At 40.4% G+C, this 17,661-nt stretch overlaps 1 protein-coding gene across 8 annotated transcripts in view; it reads right to left on the reverse strand.

Annotated features, from left to right (window-relative positions):
- Positions 1–17,661, reverse strand: part of PPP1R12B (protein phosphatase 1 regulatory subunit 12B) — a 200,995-nt gene that overhangs the window by 20,041 nt on the left and 163,293 nt on the right. For all 8 annotated transcript variants that reach the window (XM_045787642.2, XM_045787644.2, XM_045787643.2 and 5 more), the window contains one exon: positions 784–800. In XM_045787642.2, the coding sequence (XP_045643598.1) occupies positions 784–800 (17 nt within the window). The remainder of the gene's footprint in view (positions 1–783; positions 801–17,661) is intronic.

Raw genomic sequence — 17,661 nt, forward strand, 5'->3', positions numbered from 1 at the left:
ATTATCAAACAAATTATAAGACTCATTTGTCCTATGTTATCCCATTAACTACATTTTCACTGAATCTCTTCTTAATTTCCTATCAGAGGAAAAGTGGAGAGGGAGCGGTTCATACTTTTGGCTCCACAGTCCTTTATTATTTTTTATTTTGTTCTTCAGGAAGATCAGTTTTGTATCCTCAGATGCTAGGTGAAAAATTAGAGAGGATCATTCCCCAAACTCTGAGCTGCTTCCTTAATTTTTTAGCAATTGCAACACTGGTCTTTAGCTCATTCAATAAATTATTCCACAGCACCATCTAGGCACAGTGAATCGTGTTAGGTCCACTATTAAATGACAGTATCTAAACTCAATCTCAGTTTGGGCATGTACCCTGCAACAAAGTCTTCCCTGAACCACCAGAAGAGGCTAATGGCCTCTTTTCTCTGCTCATAATACCTGTCTCTACTACTGTCTCCGCCCTTCCCGAAGGTGAGGACAGGATTTTATTCATGCTGGTCCTTTAGCACAGTGCCTGGTAGGTGCTGTAGGAAAATTAATGTGGTGGAAGTCCACGAAATGAATTGGAAGGAGGAGAATGTGAAGGCAGGAGGTGAGCTGAAAAGCTACTGCATTAACTTAGGCAGGAAATAATAAAAGTCTGAACTACTGTGGTGGCTGAGGAAATGAAAAGGAAGGAAAGGATGTGAGAAATATGAGTACACAATATAAAGCTAAGTTTAATTAGACATGCACTTCTCACAAATATTAAAAGCATGCATATAAAATAGGGAAAGGTCTTACCTAGAAAGTCTTTCATGCTAGAGAAAGGAAGATACAAAACAAAAACAAAACCGGCATTAGCAAGGGACTGATAATTATTATTTCCATTTATAAATGCACTTTTCAAATCAGATGTCTCAACTTCACAGTTGGATATATGGGTGCAATTTAAGAAAAGCAATTCAACCGACTGCACAAAAGGCTACTTAGCTAGTCTTCCATGACTCAGTAGATTTGAGACTTTGCGGAAAGCATCTTTTTTAACTGGAAGTCAGCAAACTGTAAAATGATCAAAAACTTATCCACTACCCAACTAACAAACCACCCTTGTGTTCTAGGAGGGACTGATTGTCGGTGCGGCATTTAGCCTCTCCGGATCTCGATATCCATTCTACTAACTTCCTTCAATTCACAAACCCCCAACCCTGCCCTAAATGAACCGCAATCTACAAATATTAAAACTCAGGACAGTTCCTGGCTTTATCCTAGACCTCTAGTGAAAGGTGAGCAAGACGGTGCGGGCATGGGGAGGTCCCATCCTAGTCTCTAGGATGGCGGTTACAAAATGAGGGGAGTAAGAAAGTACTTTGAGGTCTCAGGAGAAAGGAGTTTTGTAGATGCAAATTGTAAGCTTGGTATCTATCGATGGTCCGTCTATGGTTGTAAACAAATAACAAAAAATGATTATGTCATATTTTACATTTTCAAAAATCATAGATGACCGTTACCCTCTTATTTCTGCTTTTTTTTTTTTTTTAAAGAACTCAGGCAAAAAAAAACTCAGTTGATTTGAATGTATTTATTTATTTTCTCTTTGGAGATACTGAAGCACAACAAAGTCCTCAAGGACACACAAAAGAAGGAAGAAGAGAAACAAGTGCCCAATAATCTACAAAATGAATAATAAATCCCTTGACTACTGAGGAGTCGCTCAATGACACTGCTTTGTTGAAGAAGCACTAAATAGTCCCTGGAAGCCACTGGTTTGTCAACCAACACAGCATGACAGCATAATATATACCACTTCCTAAAGCTGTCCAGAAGTGTTTGCTGCCATGAGTATATTCATCAGAATTCTTTCATGTACTTTTTCCAAAATGTACATATCCCAACGTCAATCCTAGAGACTCTCTTTCTCTAGGTCTAGAGAAAACATGTGTTAATTTTTAAAAGTCCCCCAGGTGATTCTGTTGTACAGCCCTGGTCAAGCACCATTTGACTAAACAAAAAGGCTTTTTAACGTGAGGATGTGTCCCACTGGAGATGGGGAAGCCAGTAAGAAAAGTCTATGGTGCATCTTTAGCATTCTCATACACTTGGGAGTTGAGTATCCTAAAACTTACAAATCTGGAATCGAGTTTCCCTGTCTCACATTTATAACTGATCTTCAGGGAGAGTCATGTACCTAGCCCACACTATCAATGACTACTTTATCAACATTAACTAAGGTTGCTTCTCTTACTCGAATCTTATTTTCAAAGAAACGAAATTTTCATCACCTCTCGAGAATTACTTAATGTATAAACACGTTTCAAGTCTACTCAAGTAAAACTGAAATGCTAGACTGTTGGCAATGCCCATGCACCAGCTTAGTGATAAGATCCACCCTTTAAGGCATCTGGGTGAATTCAAATTCATATCCCAGGAAAACTGTAAGCTGACAACATGCCAAAGATTCATGAAGTTCATAAGAATGAACTCCATACCAGCAAATGTTAAGGGTCTACTGAATTTAAGAACCTGCTGCGTGCAAAGCCCTGCAGAAGAGGCACCAAGGAAGCACACACAGAAGAAGCTGCGTGAGTCAGGAGAGCACCGTGAACACAATCAGCAAGCTCGTCGGGAGCAATGGAAGGAACACGTGTGAATAAGTGCTAAGGAGGGAAGGGTGCTAACCAGTGGGCTCCAACTACAAAGGCTTCCTGAAAGTCATGAATTCTGAGCAGAGAAGGTTAGAGAAATACAAAGACATACATACATACGTTTTAAAAAAGAGCTGTTGTTATTGGCGGGGGGGTTCCTTACCAGTGATCCATGCACTTTTCCCAGTTACATCCTCAGTGCCAGAACATGATGGGTGCTCAGGAAAGACTCACTGAACTGAACTGTTAATGTTTCTGGGAAAGAGTGTGATGTCCTTGGCTGGACCTGAGCTCTAATTGTTGCTCTGACATCTCCTAGCTATGTGACCTTGTGCAAATTACCAGCTACTCTTATGGTAAAAATTAAATGTGATAGTTATGAGGAAGTACATTCTTAAAATGTCAGCTTCCTCTCCTGCCCCATCTCCCTCCCCCATTCCCTTTCTGGTTATAAAAATACTATACTGGCCGCTGATGTCAGTTAGAGTAGTAAGTTAACTTAGGACCTTTGAGCTCACAGGCAACCAAATGAAACAACAATCTGACAATTTAGGAGACCATTTACTTTCTCTTGCTGCTTCCAGGCAGTGCTGCCTTTTTCAAACGTCATTACCCATATGGGAGAACCATTCTTGACAGTCTCTCCAAAGGCAGACGTGCCACACTGCCTCTTAGGTTTGGAAGAGGACACACGTATAATCACACTGTTCTGCCTTGTGCCTTCTTTTGCTTCCTCCTAACGGAAGTAGGAGTCTACCTTGCATGGTGTATACTGACTGAGACCTGATTCATTTACTGACAAATCATGTGTATCTATTGACTTTGTTATTCCTAAAATGTGGGACTTCACTTGAAAATGCTTTAGTTTCCTCTTTGTAAATATCTCATTTGTTGGGTTAGATTTTAGTAACACCTTCAGCTTTGAGTTCAGCCAGCCCTTTAGACTCTGGTAGTTGCCTCTATAGTGAAGAAAGTGTTTCTTTTCACTAAGACAAGGCAATTAGGATTTTACCAGGTATCAGTTTTGGCCATTATATAGATATCAAAGCATGCTAATCATTTCCACTGATTTATTCCTATAAGAATGACATGTAATTAACCTTTTTTCATTTACGACAGCTATGAAGCTATTCATGTCCTATCGTCACCCCGAAGAAAGTTCTCAGACAGACATGTGACAGTATAGTATGGGGGGATAGGACTGTATGGCTGCCACTGATACAAAATTTAAACACTTAAAAACAAAAAATAGGTTAGAACTACGAAGCAGCAGTCAGGTTCCTGGATATGAAAAGGTAGATTCCACAGGGTTTTCAAGAGGTCTAAATGGATTTCTCCACCAATGCCAGTGCACAGAGGAAGGTAATGCTAAGGGTGCTCTAACCTGTGCCTGCCATACCAGTTCTTGTCCCTACAGGCATACTTGCAGATGTTTCCTGCAGACAGCCACGTAAGAAGCTGATGAATGACACCGATTTCTGCCTGCCAGGAGCAACTAAAAGCAAGTATCACACTCTGCTGTTTATCATTTTTGTAAGGCATGTTAAGATTTGTGTTATCAATTGATTTTGGGGTGACTTTAATAAAAAAATGTCTAGGTGATGAGTGATCCAGCAGATATGCGGGGAGACAATGTGCCTAGATCCAGATATCTGAGAAAGCAGGACTTCCAAGTTAATCCTTAATCTTTCCTCACTACTTCCAACATTCCTTCCCCCCCCCCCCCGCCCCGGCGTTTTTACCTGACTTTTGGAGCTATCTGGACTCTTGGGGTGTTTTGTTTTGCCTTTTTAATTATAGCTTTGAAGGGTTACCTTGGCTATGTCCTGGGAAGGTCAATCTAATGCATTAGAGGACAGCATATAAACCTCACGAACCAAGATGTGGCTACAGCAGAGGTAGCATATTACCATAACACAAACAGAACCATTTCAAAGAAGGAAGACAACTGGGATTTCTAAAGGCGATGGTGTTCTCACTGTAATAGCAATTAGCTTAAGAGGAGTGCACCTACAGGGCTTAAGGCAAGCCAGCTTCTATAGGGCCGAAAGTATATAGGACATGGGGCACCTGGGTGGCTCAGTCCGTTAAGTGGCGGACTCTTGATCTCAGGGTTGTGAGGTTGAGCCCTGTGTTGGGCTCTGCACTGGGTGTGGAGCCTGCTTAAGATCCTCTCTCTCTCTCCCTCTCCCCTTCACCCTGCCCCCCTTTCCCTCTCTAACAACAATAGCAACAACAAAAACGTATACAGGACTTAGGGCACAATTTCCCAGCTTTTGATAAAAACTTTTCAGATCATACTTCGTTTTTTCACTGGTGGAATACCTCTAGAAACTATTGTTTTGCTTGGCTTCTTGATATTCTAGATAATCTGGTTTTTGATAAAAAAAAAAAACACTGGTTAGATTTAGGTAGAGAAAAGTTTGGGTTTCTTGGGTAAAAGGAGCAGAGCTGCTGAACTGGTGGAGACTCAACTTCAATCTTCCCTTTTCATCCTGCTGTCGATCAAACTAAGCACGGTTCACTGTTACGCTGACACTGCGTCTCATTCTAAAAAGCTGTCTGCCATCCCTGCAGGAAGAGTACTGAGTGAATGTGGAGAGAGGGAGACAAGACAGAGTGGGAGTTTGCCTAAGTGGTCTCAGGGGAACAGCAAGCCAGGAAGTGACATCATAGAAGGCAAGCAGAACATAGGCTGGGGAAATGAACATTGAAGGTTTTCCAAGAGACGATTCTAAGAAGTCAGCTTAGTGGGCAGCAAATAAGGAGAAGCCCTACAACACACGGCTCAGGGACCCCAGCCAAATCTAGGATCTTCTGGAAGCTAGTAATGTGAGTTCCTCTTACCTATGTTCTGGCAATAGCCCTATCTTTCTCTGCAGGGTCTCTATTTGTTTATTTTTTAAAAAGATTTTATTTATTTATTTATTTATTTATTTATTTATTTATTTATTTATTTTTTTATGAGAATGAGAGACAGAGAGAGAGAGAGCAGGGGAGGAGCAGAGGGAGAGGGACGAGCAGACTGCATGCTGAACAGAGCCCGATGCGGAGCTTGATCTCAAGACCCTGAGATCATGACCTGAGCCAAAATCAGGACTCAGACGCTTAACCAACTGATCTACCCAGGCACCCCCTGGGCTCTCACTCTTAAAAACAGAAGTTACTCTTATTCTACTCTTTCAATAGGGTCTGAAGAGCTTACCTGTACATGATGACATCATACATCTTAGAGAAGTCATGAGTATTCTACCCTATCTGCAGGTTAACACACACATAACGTGTGTTATGTTACATGCTCTAGTCAGGAAGTTGTAGAAGGAACTTCTCTATGTGTTTTAGTTAAAGATTGTTCCTCTACCTTCAACTGAAGACAAACGAATGACGGTCATTAAGGTAAGACACTTCGGTGTGTCTGAACTAGATAAAAACTGTTCACAGAAGGAATTACTTTCATAGTTTTTATGGCCCAACTGGGAGCACTAGGTATTGTGAATGAGACCCTGGAGCAGAAGAGACTAAGAGCTATTCAGAAACCAGTATGAACACAGAAAACAGAGATAAAAAGAATGATGAGCTAGATAGGCTATAGTTCTAAAAAGTGCTCCAAAACCAAGAAGCAGGTCCTCTCCTATCATGCCTCTTGAAATTCTCCCATAATAATCTCATTGGTTGGGACCTGTTTCTAATAAAAGAACAGAGTGAAGATTGCCATTAATTCAGATGGCAATCCTGGAAAGGGACAGGAACCAGGCCGGTTTTGATTTGTGAAATGTGTAGGGCTCTCAAAACACCAGAGACTGGCTTAGAAAAATCCCCACAAAAGCTTTTAACTTGAAAGTTATCAGGAGTTCAGGAAGGCACGTAATTAAAACCAAACTCCTTTAACCAAGTTTAAAATAAAATCGTGGCTCTGGAAAGCTGGGCCCAAGGGAAAGGAATGAGACCAAGTCACATGTCTACTGCCAAGACTGAAAGGGGTTTAACTTATGTTCCTTTGGAGTTAGGGCCTGACCCCACAGTGATGGGAAAAAATCTCCTATTTACATTTTCCCTGAAAGGGACTATGCAGAAAGAACATTTTATATCATGTTTTTGTGCACTAGCTGAGCCAGGGGAAACAATCTGAGCTATTCTGGGATGGCCTACAGAGAACCAGCCTTTCCCTTCAGTGTTCTCAGATTAATGACTGATGATGAACAAGTCAACGATGGGAGTGTGGCTCCAAGCAACATGGACCTTTTGGATTTGTAGGGCTACTGCAAATCTACTCATTATTGGAGCTAATTGACAAGTAATATAATTCTATAACTTCTTGAGCTTAAGAATCATTCTGGTTTCCTACATATGTCTAAGAGAGACAAAGGTTTCTAGCTTTCTACCTTGAGGGAAGAATACTCTTTACAAAGCAAACAGATAGGATTCTTGAGAAACTTGAAAGGAGAGGCTACTGGTCTACCTTTGAAAGGGATCTTTCTGAGTCTATATTAGTCTGGTAATATACTTAGGGATCCTGCACAATTTGGAAAAATACAAGGGGTGGAACAAAACTTTCAAAATTTACACAAAGGTGTGACCATAGAGAATAGAGATGATGAGAGGCCTGTATTGGGTTTTTTTTCTCCACACCTAAAAAATTAATATTTAATATCATAAAAAATTTCAATTGCATTAGTTTTCTATTGCTGCTATCAACAAATTATAATAAAATGTAGTGGCTCAACATATCCATTTATTATCTCACAGTTTTTGCTGGTCAGAAGTCAGCTCTACTGAGTTCCCTGCTCACGCTCTCACTGGGCAGATATCAAGGTGTCTGCTGGCTGGGCTCCTATCTGGAGGCTCTGGGGGGAAAATCTGCTTTTAAGATCATTCAGGGTGTTGGCAGAACCCAGCGTCTTGTGGCTGTCGGTCTTAGATCTCCATTTCCTTGCTGGCTGTCAGCTGGTGGCCGCTCACTGCTCCTAGAGGTGCCCACATTCCTTCTCACATGGCCCCTTCCATCTTCAAGCCAACAACAGCACACTGAGTCCTTTTCACACTTCAGATTTCTCTGGCTTCCCCTCTGTCATCAGCCAAGAAAGCTTTCTGCTTTTAAGGGGTCATGTGATTATGGGGCGCCTGGGTGGCTCAGTTGTTAAGTGTCTGCCTTTGGCTCAGGTCATGATCCCAGGGTCCCAGGATCGAGACCCGCATCGGGCTCCCTGCTCTGCTAGGAGCCTGCTTCTTCCTCTCTCATTCCCCCTGATTGTGTTCCCTCTCTCACTGGCTGTCTCTCTCTCTGTGTCAAATAAGTAAAAAATAAAATCTTAAAAAAAAAAAAGAAAAGGGGGGGGTCGTGACTAGATCAGGCCCATCCAGAAAAATCTCCCTGTCTTTAGGGGAATTGTGCCACATAACATAATCAGAGGAGAACTATCTCATCATATTTCTGGGCTCTGGATTAGGCCAGGACATCTCTGGGGAGCCATTTTAGAACTCCAACTACCACAAGGATCCCTTTTTAAAAAGAACATGGTCTAGTTTATAACTTCCTCAAAGTAAGAAATATCAATTGGATATGGCTGGTCAGCTGCAGTTGGGTGATGATACGCATTCAGAAAAAGCATGATGCTGAGAGCACGTCTTGCGCTGTGGAAAGTGTGCGTCCACGCAAGCAGGGGCACGTGCGTGAGAGTGCGCTTCCAAGTAAGATCTGCTTTTAAAGGCATTAAGTTACATATAACTTTAGCATATTATACTCCTTGATGTGTCTTTCCCAATTATTTAATACCCATGGAACAAAAACAAAGTCAAGAAATACAGTACTTAACATTCAGTTTATACCATAAATATTTCTTTTTTTTTTAAGTTTTCAGAGTGAGTGCACATCAGCGGAAGGAGAGGGAGAAGGAGACTCCCCACTGAGCAGACAGCCCAGGGCCCTGAGATCATGACCTGAGTCGAAAGCAGCCACTTAACCAAATGAGCCACCCAGGTGCCCCTATATCATAAATATTTCTGGGAAATATCATTGCCAGATTGTCACTGTCCAATTAAATATTGCATGTAGAATTGAGATGATGTAATGCCACCTCACATTTTTCTAGACATCTCACTACATTTTAAAAGATAAATCACTGTTTATTAAATTATAGAAACAGATATCTTTTGTTGTATGTATATATCATGCTACCTAAATATTGGAATTTTACAGTTCTTATTTTCTATACAGGCCTGTACCTTTTCTTTGTGGATATTTCTAGCTACCGAAGAATTTTTCAAGTTTTTGGAACTCACAAATCACACTTATTATAGAAGGAAATACATGCATACACTACGGCCTCCCTAAAATATCCCAGGCAAGCCATTTTATATTTAAGATAATTTGTAAGCCGTTCGGATCCATGAATACATCCGCAGGCGCAGGCACATTCTCTGTCTAGCCTTTCACATGCTGCATATCACATATGATGAAAATGACCAACGAGAATGAGTAGGTCTAAAACTTGTGACTCTAGCATGCGGGTCACACTTCTCACATTTAACACATATTTTTACTTTCCCCATAGCTCAGAGGTTTAGGTCCTCACTGCTATGTCCAGACATCTGAAACTATGGTAGCCTATGAAGTATACTCAGAGGATTCAAAAGAGCAGGGCTTAGTGAACAACAAGAAAAGAAGCCTGATCTTTTCACCCTGCCCCCTCCCCCACCGGATACTGTTAGGTACTAAATATAAGAAGTCATACATTTAGAAGTCCCTAAGTCAGCTTCTGGGTCTCATCCCACTCCTCTGTGAAGGCTCTTCAATAGAGGGGCGCCTGGATGGCTCAGTCGGTGAAGCATCTGCCTTCAGCTCAGGTCATGATCCCAGGGTCCTGAGACCGAGCCCTGTGTCGGGCTCCCTGCTCAGCGGGGAGTCTGCTTCTCCCTCTGCCTTCTCCCCCCACCCCGGCTCATGCTCTCTCTCTCCCACTCTCTCAAATAAATAAATAAATAAATAAATAAATAAATAAATAAATAAATAAATAAATAAAATCTTGGGGGGAGAAAAAGGCTCTTCAATAGATGCTGTTACTAATCACCACTAACACCTCTTTTAGGCATTAAGCTCTCCATTCCCGAAGCCTGGGAAAAGATGGATTTTTTTTTTTTTTAAACAAGGTAAATATCATAGTACAACAGCCTGCCCAGGCAGCAGTTATTTTAAATTTGGACTAGGCTATGAATCAAAACCTTTGCAAAGGGCTTAGTGAGGCTCTCCAGACCTCGTATTTCAAGAGGAAATAAATACTTGGGAACCTAAATAACATAAGGTAAACGTTTTTACTTCTAAGTAGGTCCCACAGAAGGTCAGGGACTTCCTCTGCTCTTAGCCTTTTCTCTTTCTGTCCCCACAGAAACCAAAATATTAACTCACATATTTTAGAGCTATAGATGCACTAGGAAACTGCAATAAACAGGTATCTGAATTGCCCCAGGAAGACCTATGGTTGGCCTTCATTTCAGAAATAGGGTTTTCTAGTGTGTGGCCTTTGACTCCTTTCCAGGAGGCCAAATGGGATAGGAACAGGGATCAGATTTAATTAGGCAGCAGTATTCATTCCTTGTATTTATATTAAGTGCCTTTGTGTGCCCAGCTCTGTGAGTGATACTTAGAGGAATAAAATAGATATGTGCAGAATCTAAGACATGGTTCTCTGATATCAAAGAGCTCTTCTTTGGGGAGGAAACATAAGCATATCCATAAAACAATGAGAGTGATGCAAGAAAGTGATCTAACACTAGACTTTCTGCTACATACAGCAAATAAAAAAGTAGCCAGAAAAGAGAGAGACCAATACTAACTACAGATTTTCAGCAAGGCTTCATGGAAAGAACAGGCCTAACGGGTTCATCAGTCTGGAGTTTGAAACTAGGTGGTCATGAAGAAACACACTATCATGAGTGACTTGTAAGAAGTCTGGCACTAGTTGGGACCTTGTTAGGGTCACAGTTGTTCCAAAGTGCTACTGGAAGCTCTAAAAGATAACAGAAGCTTTTTTTTTTTTTTCCATTCTTCCACTAAATTTGATTCCACTGAATTTGATTCTTCCACTACAAACCTTTTATACCCCCCATATAGAACTTACGTCTTAGATGCATAAGATTCTTTGTATTTAGGGGGCTAAATTTTGCTCCCTAAACAAAACAGGTATTTTACAATGAAGAAATTTGGGAGAGGGGAAGTATTTGCAGTCTGTTTGACTTTTGGCAGGATAAGGGTCCCTCAGATAAGAAAATCTTCAGTAATTCAGGTTCGAATTCAGGACTTGTTATAATTTAACAAGTCCTGAATTCAAGCATACCTTTGTACCATCTTTTACTTACTTACTTACTTACTTACGTATGTATGTATGTATGTATGTATGTATGTATAGAGGTGGGGAGGGGCAGAGGGAGAGGGAGAGAATCTTAGGCAGGCTCTACACCCAGCACAGAGCCCAATGCGGGCTCAGTATTACAACCCTGAGATCATGACCTGAGCCAAAATCAAGAGTCGGATGCTTAACCAACTGAGCCAGCCAGGTGCCCCTTGTACCATCTGTTTAAAAATTACTTTATAAAGGAAATTATAATAGCATAAACAAAATAAGAGAAATGACCTTGCTTAAAGGATCTATTTTTGAGCACTTATAAATGGCTTTAGAGTAACTACTTACATACGATTAATACACTCACTAAAAATTCTAGATTACTACCTTTAAGGGTATAGCAGATCGTTGCTCCTTAGCAACAGTTTTACCATAGATACTTACAAATAATAAAACTATCTATTTGAGATGATGCAAAATTCTGACTTTTTACTAATTTAGATTTGTTTCTTCCTAAATTATTCTGTAAAGATTTTCCTCCTTTATATAAGGTTTAATTATCACAGTCTCTCTTTTCGAAATAGATTCAGTAGTCAGGGATATTAGCAGTAATTCGGGAGTTGTCTACTGAGACATAGCTGACTCACTGGATTGGCTACAAGGCTCACTCGTTAAGTGCTCCAGCATTTACTTGTCAGGTGGTCTTAGCTAATTATTTAACTTCTCTCTGCCTCACCGTCCTCATCAGTAAAGTAGGGGAAATGGTACCCAGTGTACAATGTTATCAAAAACACTAAATGAGACAATAAATATAAGTGCTTGGAACTGCACCTGGCATACAGCGAATGTTCTATAAATGTTAGCTACGATATTACTACAGTTTTCTCTGTTTTTCTATTCTCTCGCCCATTCCTCTTTGGTCCTTTGGCTCTGCCAACGCTTGCTGGCTGCAAGAGTAATCAGCTCAGACAAATTCCTTGGCACTCAAGGAAAGGGTTTTGATTATTTGTAGATTTTGATAATCCAGGCTAATTCCTACTTACCCTTTCTAACCTACAGACATTTCAGGTCATTATTTTACTGTCTGGATAGTTATACTCTCTCCCAGATAAGCAAACATATGAAGTTAATAAACACAAAGGTGTAAAAACTCCTATATGAAAATGTTGCTTTCATAATGAACCATAAAGGTTAAAGTCCAGACATACTTTTAGTACCTTTATCGAAGCATCACATTGGTAGAGCTCCCTGCATTGTGTAACCAAAGACGGGCTGTGATGAGAACTAATACTCCAGTTGTGGATAACTGCCACTCACTGCACAATAAACAGGTTAAGAACAGAAACAAAAAGGGGCTGAAAAAGAATAAAAGGCGGAAGAAAGCCAACTCTAGTTGCTTCCCTTGGGTCTTCTGACGATAATTAGTTGTCCATTCACACAAATATTATGATTGAGAAAGAGAAGTAAAAAACAATGCTGAATAAGTTGGGAACTTTTTCAAATTTGAAAAACAACCCCAGGTGGCATAGCTGATTATGTACAGAAAATAAAACTAGAACCCTAAACTCTTAACTGACCCTAAACTGACCTCCTAAATTTCTGGATTCTTTGGGAACTAAAGCTTATCACTGTAACATGGTTGACTACAATGCCTCCAAACACACAAACAATACATAAGACCTGCTTTCCTGCACAGTAGCTGGATAGGAAAACGACGGGAAGAAGCCACGTGTTGTTACTACCTGCCCCACCCCAAGGTTTTATTTTCAGCTCTTTCCTTATGCTACATCTACTCTTCAGACAAGCTCACCACTTCCATGTTAATCATAAACATCAATGTTTTCAGCCCATAATTTTCTCTTGAGCTTTAGACCAAATTCTTCCTGGATATCACTACCTGAAATGTTCCAAACCTCTAACTCAGCATATCCCAAAGTGAAATAATTTCCCCCACTTCAGGCCCCTTTCCCCCCCAACATATGCCAACTAAGTTTCGTCATGCCATCTTCTACTGAGTCACCGAGACCAGAGACCTGGGATTCATCTTGACTCTGCCCTCTCACAGGTTCATCCTTACCCCCATTCTATTAATTCCCAAGTCTTGTCATACATGCCAGAAATACCTCTCAAATAAGCAATTCTGATCACAGCAATTTTACTTCAACTTTTCAATTCTTTATCTACAAGATAAGTCCCCAAATCCTTAGAATGACATACTAAGCCCCATATGACCTGGCTCCTGCTCTGTCTCCTGTTTCATTTCCTATCGTTCCCCTGAATATATCTTTTGTTCTAGCCACACTGATCTGCAGCTCTCAAAAGAATCCTATACTTTCTCATATATTTTCTTCCCACTTTTGTAATGTAATTTCTTCCTTCGTTGACTACCTATCTTCTACTGTTCTTGAAATATCCGGCTAATCCATTTACACTTGACTGATCTCCTAAAACAAAAAACACCCTATATTTGATTTTCTTTTTTATCTCCTCAGTTAGACTGTCAATTCCTTGAAGGCAGGGACTGTATCTGTCATTTCTGAATTCCAGTGTCCAGCACAGGGCCTATTGCATAGCAGATGCTCATGGAATGTTAATGGTGGGAAGATTCAAAATAGAATAGGTGGCCTTGATAAACATTTATCATGGAACCAGAGAACTGGAAGGCCAAGGGCAGGACAGGGCTTGCATCTCTGTGTTGTCACCTGAAACTCCATGAAAGGAACGGATACCTTCAAAACTGCCCGCCTCTCTGGTCGAAAAACCATGACTTCAGACGCCATCTCATCCAGCTTTATGTAGAACACGGGTTAACTAGTCCACTCTCTATCTACGATTCCAAATGGGGAAACTGCTTTTGTTTCTACAGGTTCACTACTCTTGCTTAGGAGATTCCTTGGGTTGTAGAATTACTGCTTTTGACTTTCCTTGAGTGGAATAAAAAAAAAAAGAAAAGAAAACAGATACACTAGTGGTTTTTGTTAGAAAAAAAAATGGTTAACAGATTGCACTCTTAATTACCCTTATTCAGCCAGACAAATGTTTCTCATTCTGTGATAATGGATTATAAAGCCAAGAGAAAAATGAATTCCAGATTGGTAGTGCCCAGATGCAGTATGAGAGGTAGAAAAGATAAGATAATACACTAAAGAACTGTTGGTGTTTGCCACAGGAGAGCTGAAAGGACACGCAAAGAATGACTATCAATACCGACAGTCTGGAAGCCTAAGAGGCAGAGAGGAGCCTGTTAGCCTGAGGGGCCACATAGACAAGGTCTTGTGAAAGCAGCAATCCTTTATCACTCACTTGTTTATCAAATGTTCTCTGATTAGTTTGTAAAGCTGGTTATAAAACAAAACAAGTCGGATAATTGTTCCCTTTACTTATATTAATGGCTGGGGTGAAAAAAGTTAGGAAAAATCTCTGTATTTTCAGCTAAGATATAAATCCTGAAGGAGCAGCAATCCAGATTAAATAGGAAAACGCTACTGATCTTGTTTTGTAGATGCAGGTCCAATCCTATTATCGTAAATACCAACCAATTCAATGAAAATCTGTCTAATTAAAAGATTCCCAGAGTTCAGCTGATGACCTACTTACTTCAAGACTATTCAATATAATAAATATCAACTAAGCCCTACAATGTGGACATTCTTTAGTATTTTATCATCTTTGGATATACCTGTATTGAAAAATATTTTGTTAAATTAGCAAATAATAATTTGAGAGCACTGACCAACGATTACCTGGCACTTGTTTTCAAGATGATTTAGAACTGCTAAACCATCTAAACTGACTAATTTCTAAGTAAATAGAATTTATATACTTGAGACCCGATAATATAAATGGTGAGTAAAAAGCAAGAGCTAGAGGTGTCTAATGTATTTGTAATTCAGAATCATTATTTTCTTTCAACATTGGAAAATGACACCAAAAGGAAAATCTTCTACTAATTGTGTGAACCCAGCACCTCATGTAGTTGCTTCAGAAAGTGAGAACAGAGGCTAAGCCTTCAAATTCTTATACATAAATACCTGGTGTGTTTCCCATTAGAAATTTGAGTGAATTGGGGCACCTGGGTGGCTTAGTCAGTTAAGTGTCTGACTTTGGCTCAGGTCATGATCCCAGGGTCCTGGGATTGAGCCCCTTGTGGAGGCCTACTTGGAGCCCTGTGGGAGGCTCTGCGCTCGCAGGGAGTCTGCTTCTCCCTCTCCCTCTGCTCCTCCTCCCCCGCTCGTGCGTGTACCTGTGTTCTCGCTAATAAATAAAATCCTAAAAAAAAAAAAAAAGGTAATCTAAGTCTGGAAGTTGTTCTGCTTTCCCTGTGTAAAAAAATCAAAGATGAGCAGATCTGTTACTCAGGGAGCCCCACAAATTTTAGAGACCAAAGAGATGTTGAACTAGTATGAACCTAGTGTGAAAGCCAAAAGACTTGTTTAAAAAAATTATTTCACTATTCAGGATCAACAGAGACCAAAAAAGCAATATTAGGAGCATACCACTAAGAATAATCATTTTATTTTTTAAAAAAGATTTTATTTATTTATTTGCTAGAGAGAGAATGAGTGAGAGAGAGAGAGAGAGAGAGGGAGCGCACACAAGCAGGGGGAGTGGCAGAGGGAAAGGGAGAAGCAGACTCCCCGCCAAGCAGGGAGCCTGACGTGGAGCTCGATCCCAGGACCCCGGGATCATGACCCGAGCCGAAGGCAGATATTTGATCGACTGAGCCACCCAGGTGCTCCAGAATAGCCAAATGGGGGGATGAGGATACTAAAAGAATGGATGATAGATATTTTCCTTATGGAAAGAGAGGGGTGTATTTTTAAAAACCATGTTTAACAGTGTAATTTTGTGCTCAGAGAATGAAAAATATTATTTTTGAAATACAAACTAGAGAAAGTAAAATCTTAGCTAGTAAGACATATGCGGTCTTCCATATATAAGTGATTTTTCATTAGGGAGGATACTAGTACAATCTCTAGGCCAACATTACATTTTTATATTACTAAAAAGGGTCCTAGTTTACCGAGTACAGAAACACTGAATTACGTAATGTTAAAAGTATCAGAAGCTGTTGAGAGTTAAAAAGTAAAGGCATGATAAGATAGTTTCAGTTTTCTAGTACTGAGAAATCATCCTGCTGTTTGTTTTCCCAAGTTAAAAATCATACCTGTTTGAGTAACAGTTTACAGTTTGTCCATATGGCTTCTTGAACATCTGGCTAAGAGCAAGGTGTCCAAAATAAGCTCCCCAGGTGAACAGCCTTTATTTAAAAATTCCCTTTGAGAGCATTTTCCTTATATGGAAGCATTTAATATTTAGCCTCTTTAACAACAGTAAGAAAAAAAATCATAAATATTTATACACTGGCTCAAAATGTCAACATTTGTTTTGAAGAATGTTGGCTTCAGAGGCTATACCTCTCTGTGCAATTTCTAGCAGAAAACTGAATGTGCACAAGTTTGCATGAAGAGAGCAAGAGGTGTTCTGATCTTAACTCAGAGATGCACACAGACATGTCCCAGCATCTTCACTCAAGTATTTCTGCCTCTGAGAGAGGTATAGCTCTGTGGGATCCATGGTCTCCCATACTATGACTAGGATTCGAGAATCAGGCATGGTAGATTCAGTATGTCAATTCCCTCCATTGGTCTGGAGACACTGCCTTCCTCCTCCTTGCAATTTCAGTTTCCTGGGTGCTCATTATGTCTGAATTTTGGATTCCCCAGCTATCCAAGCTTTTAACTGTCATCTTTGACCCTAGAACGTCCTTGACCTTCCAACGTATTTGGTATGAAACCAGTGTTGTGGATAAATATGGGTTTTGGAGCCAGAGAGGCCAGGCTCTGCTGCTTACTAGCTGTGTGATGTGGGTAAACCACTTCTCTTCCATGTATCTCAGTTTCCTCCTATGTAAAATGGTGACAGCAACACCCACCTTTCAGGGTGGCTGGAAATTAAATGAGGTAATGAAAGTGAAGCAGCAGCCAGTTAAATAACCGGGCATCAGAAGGCTATGAGCGCAACATCTCCACCACAACATTAGTTGTTAAAGAGCACCACATACAGAGAAAGAAGAGGGATGGTCACAGCATTCAAAACCAGTTTGTAAGCAGCACCTAATTTGTTAAGGCACGAGAGGAAACTAGGCTACAGGGGAATCTTAGGAGATAAATCTTAGTTTTATAACCTATTCAGAGCGTCAACAGCCTCCAAATTCGTCTTGTATACCTTTCACTCTCTCAGACAGTAAAGACACAAGCGACATCATAGAACATGAATGATATACAAAAATCAACACTCTCTATAGTAGAGCCTAAGGCTATGTGGACCTGGAAGTTGGTTACAGTAAGCGGATGCTATTATGGGAAGCCACAGCCACTGACCACTAAAATTGGGAAGCAGTCTCTTATTAAGGCCATTCATGTGCTGGTTTCCTGTAATCCAAATTTTCAAATTCTCTTTCACTGTGACCTCTGTCTAAAAGTCACGGATCGGGGGATGATGGAATGAGGGTAGAAAGGGTGGATGACAGCTGTTAGGACTGAGACAAGAAGAAAGTAGTACTTAACTGTAAAGAAATGGGTTCAAACAGAAAGGGAAAAGGCATGTGTGTCACTAACCAGATTTTGCTGAATGCTCATGAGGTATCACACATTGCTCCGGGAACTGTGGTTACAGTAGTGAACAAATGTTAACAATGG

Source organism: Ursus americanus, chromosome 2, assembly GCF_024610735.1.
Source record: "Ursus americanus isolate L20-20 chromosome 2, mUrsAme1.1.p, whole genome shotgun sequence".
Lineage (NCBI taxonomy): Eukaryota > Metazoa > Chordata > Mammalia > Carnivora > Ursidae > Ursus > Ursus americanus.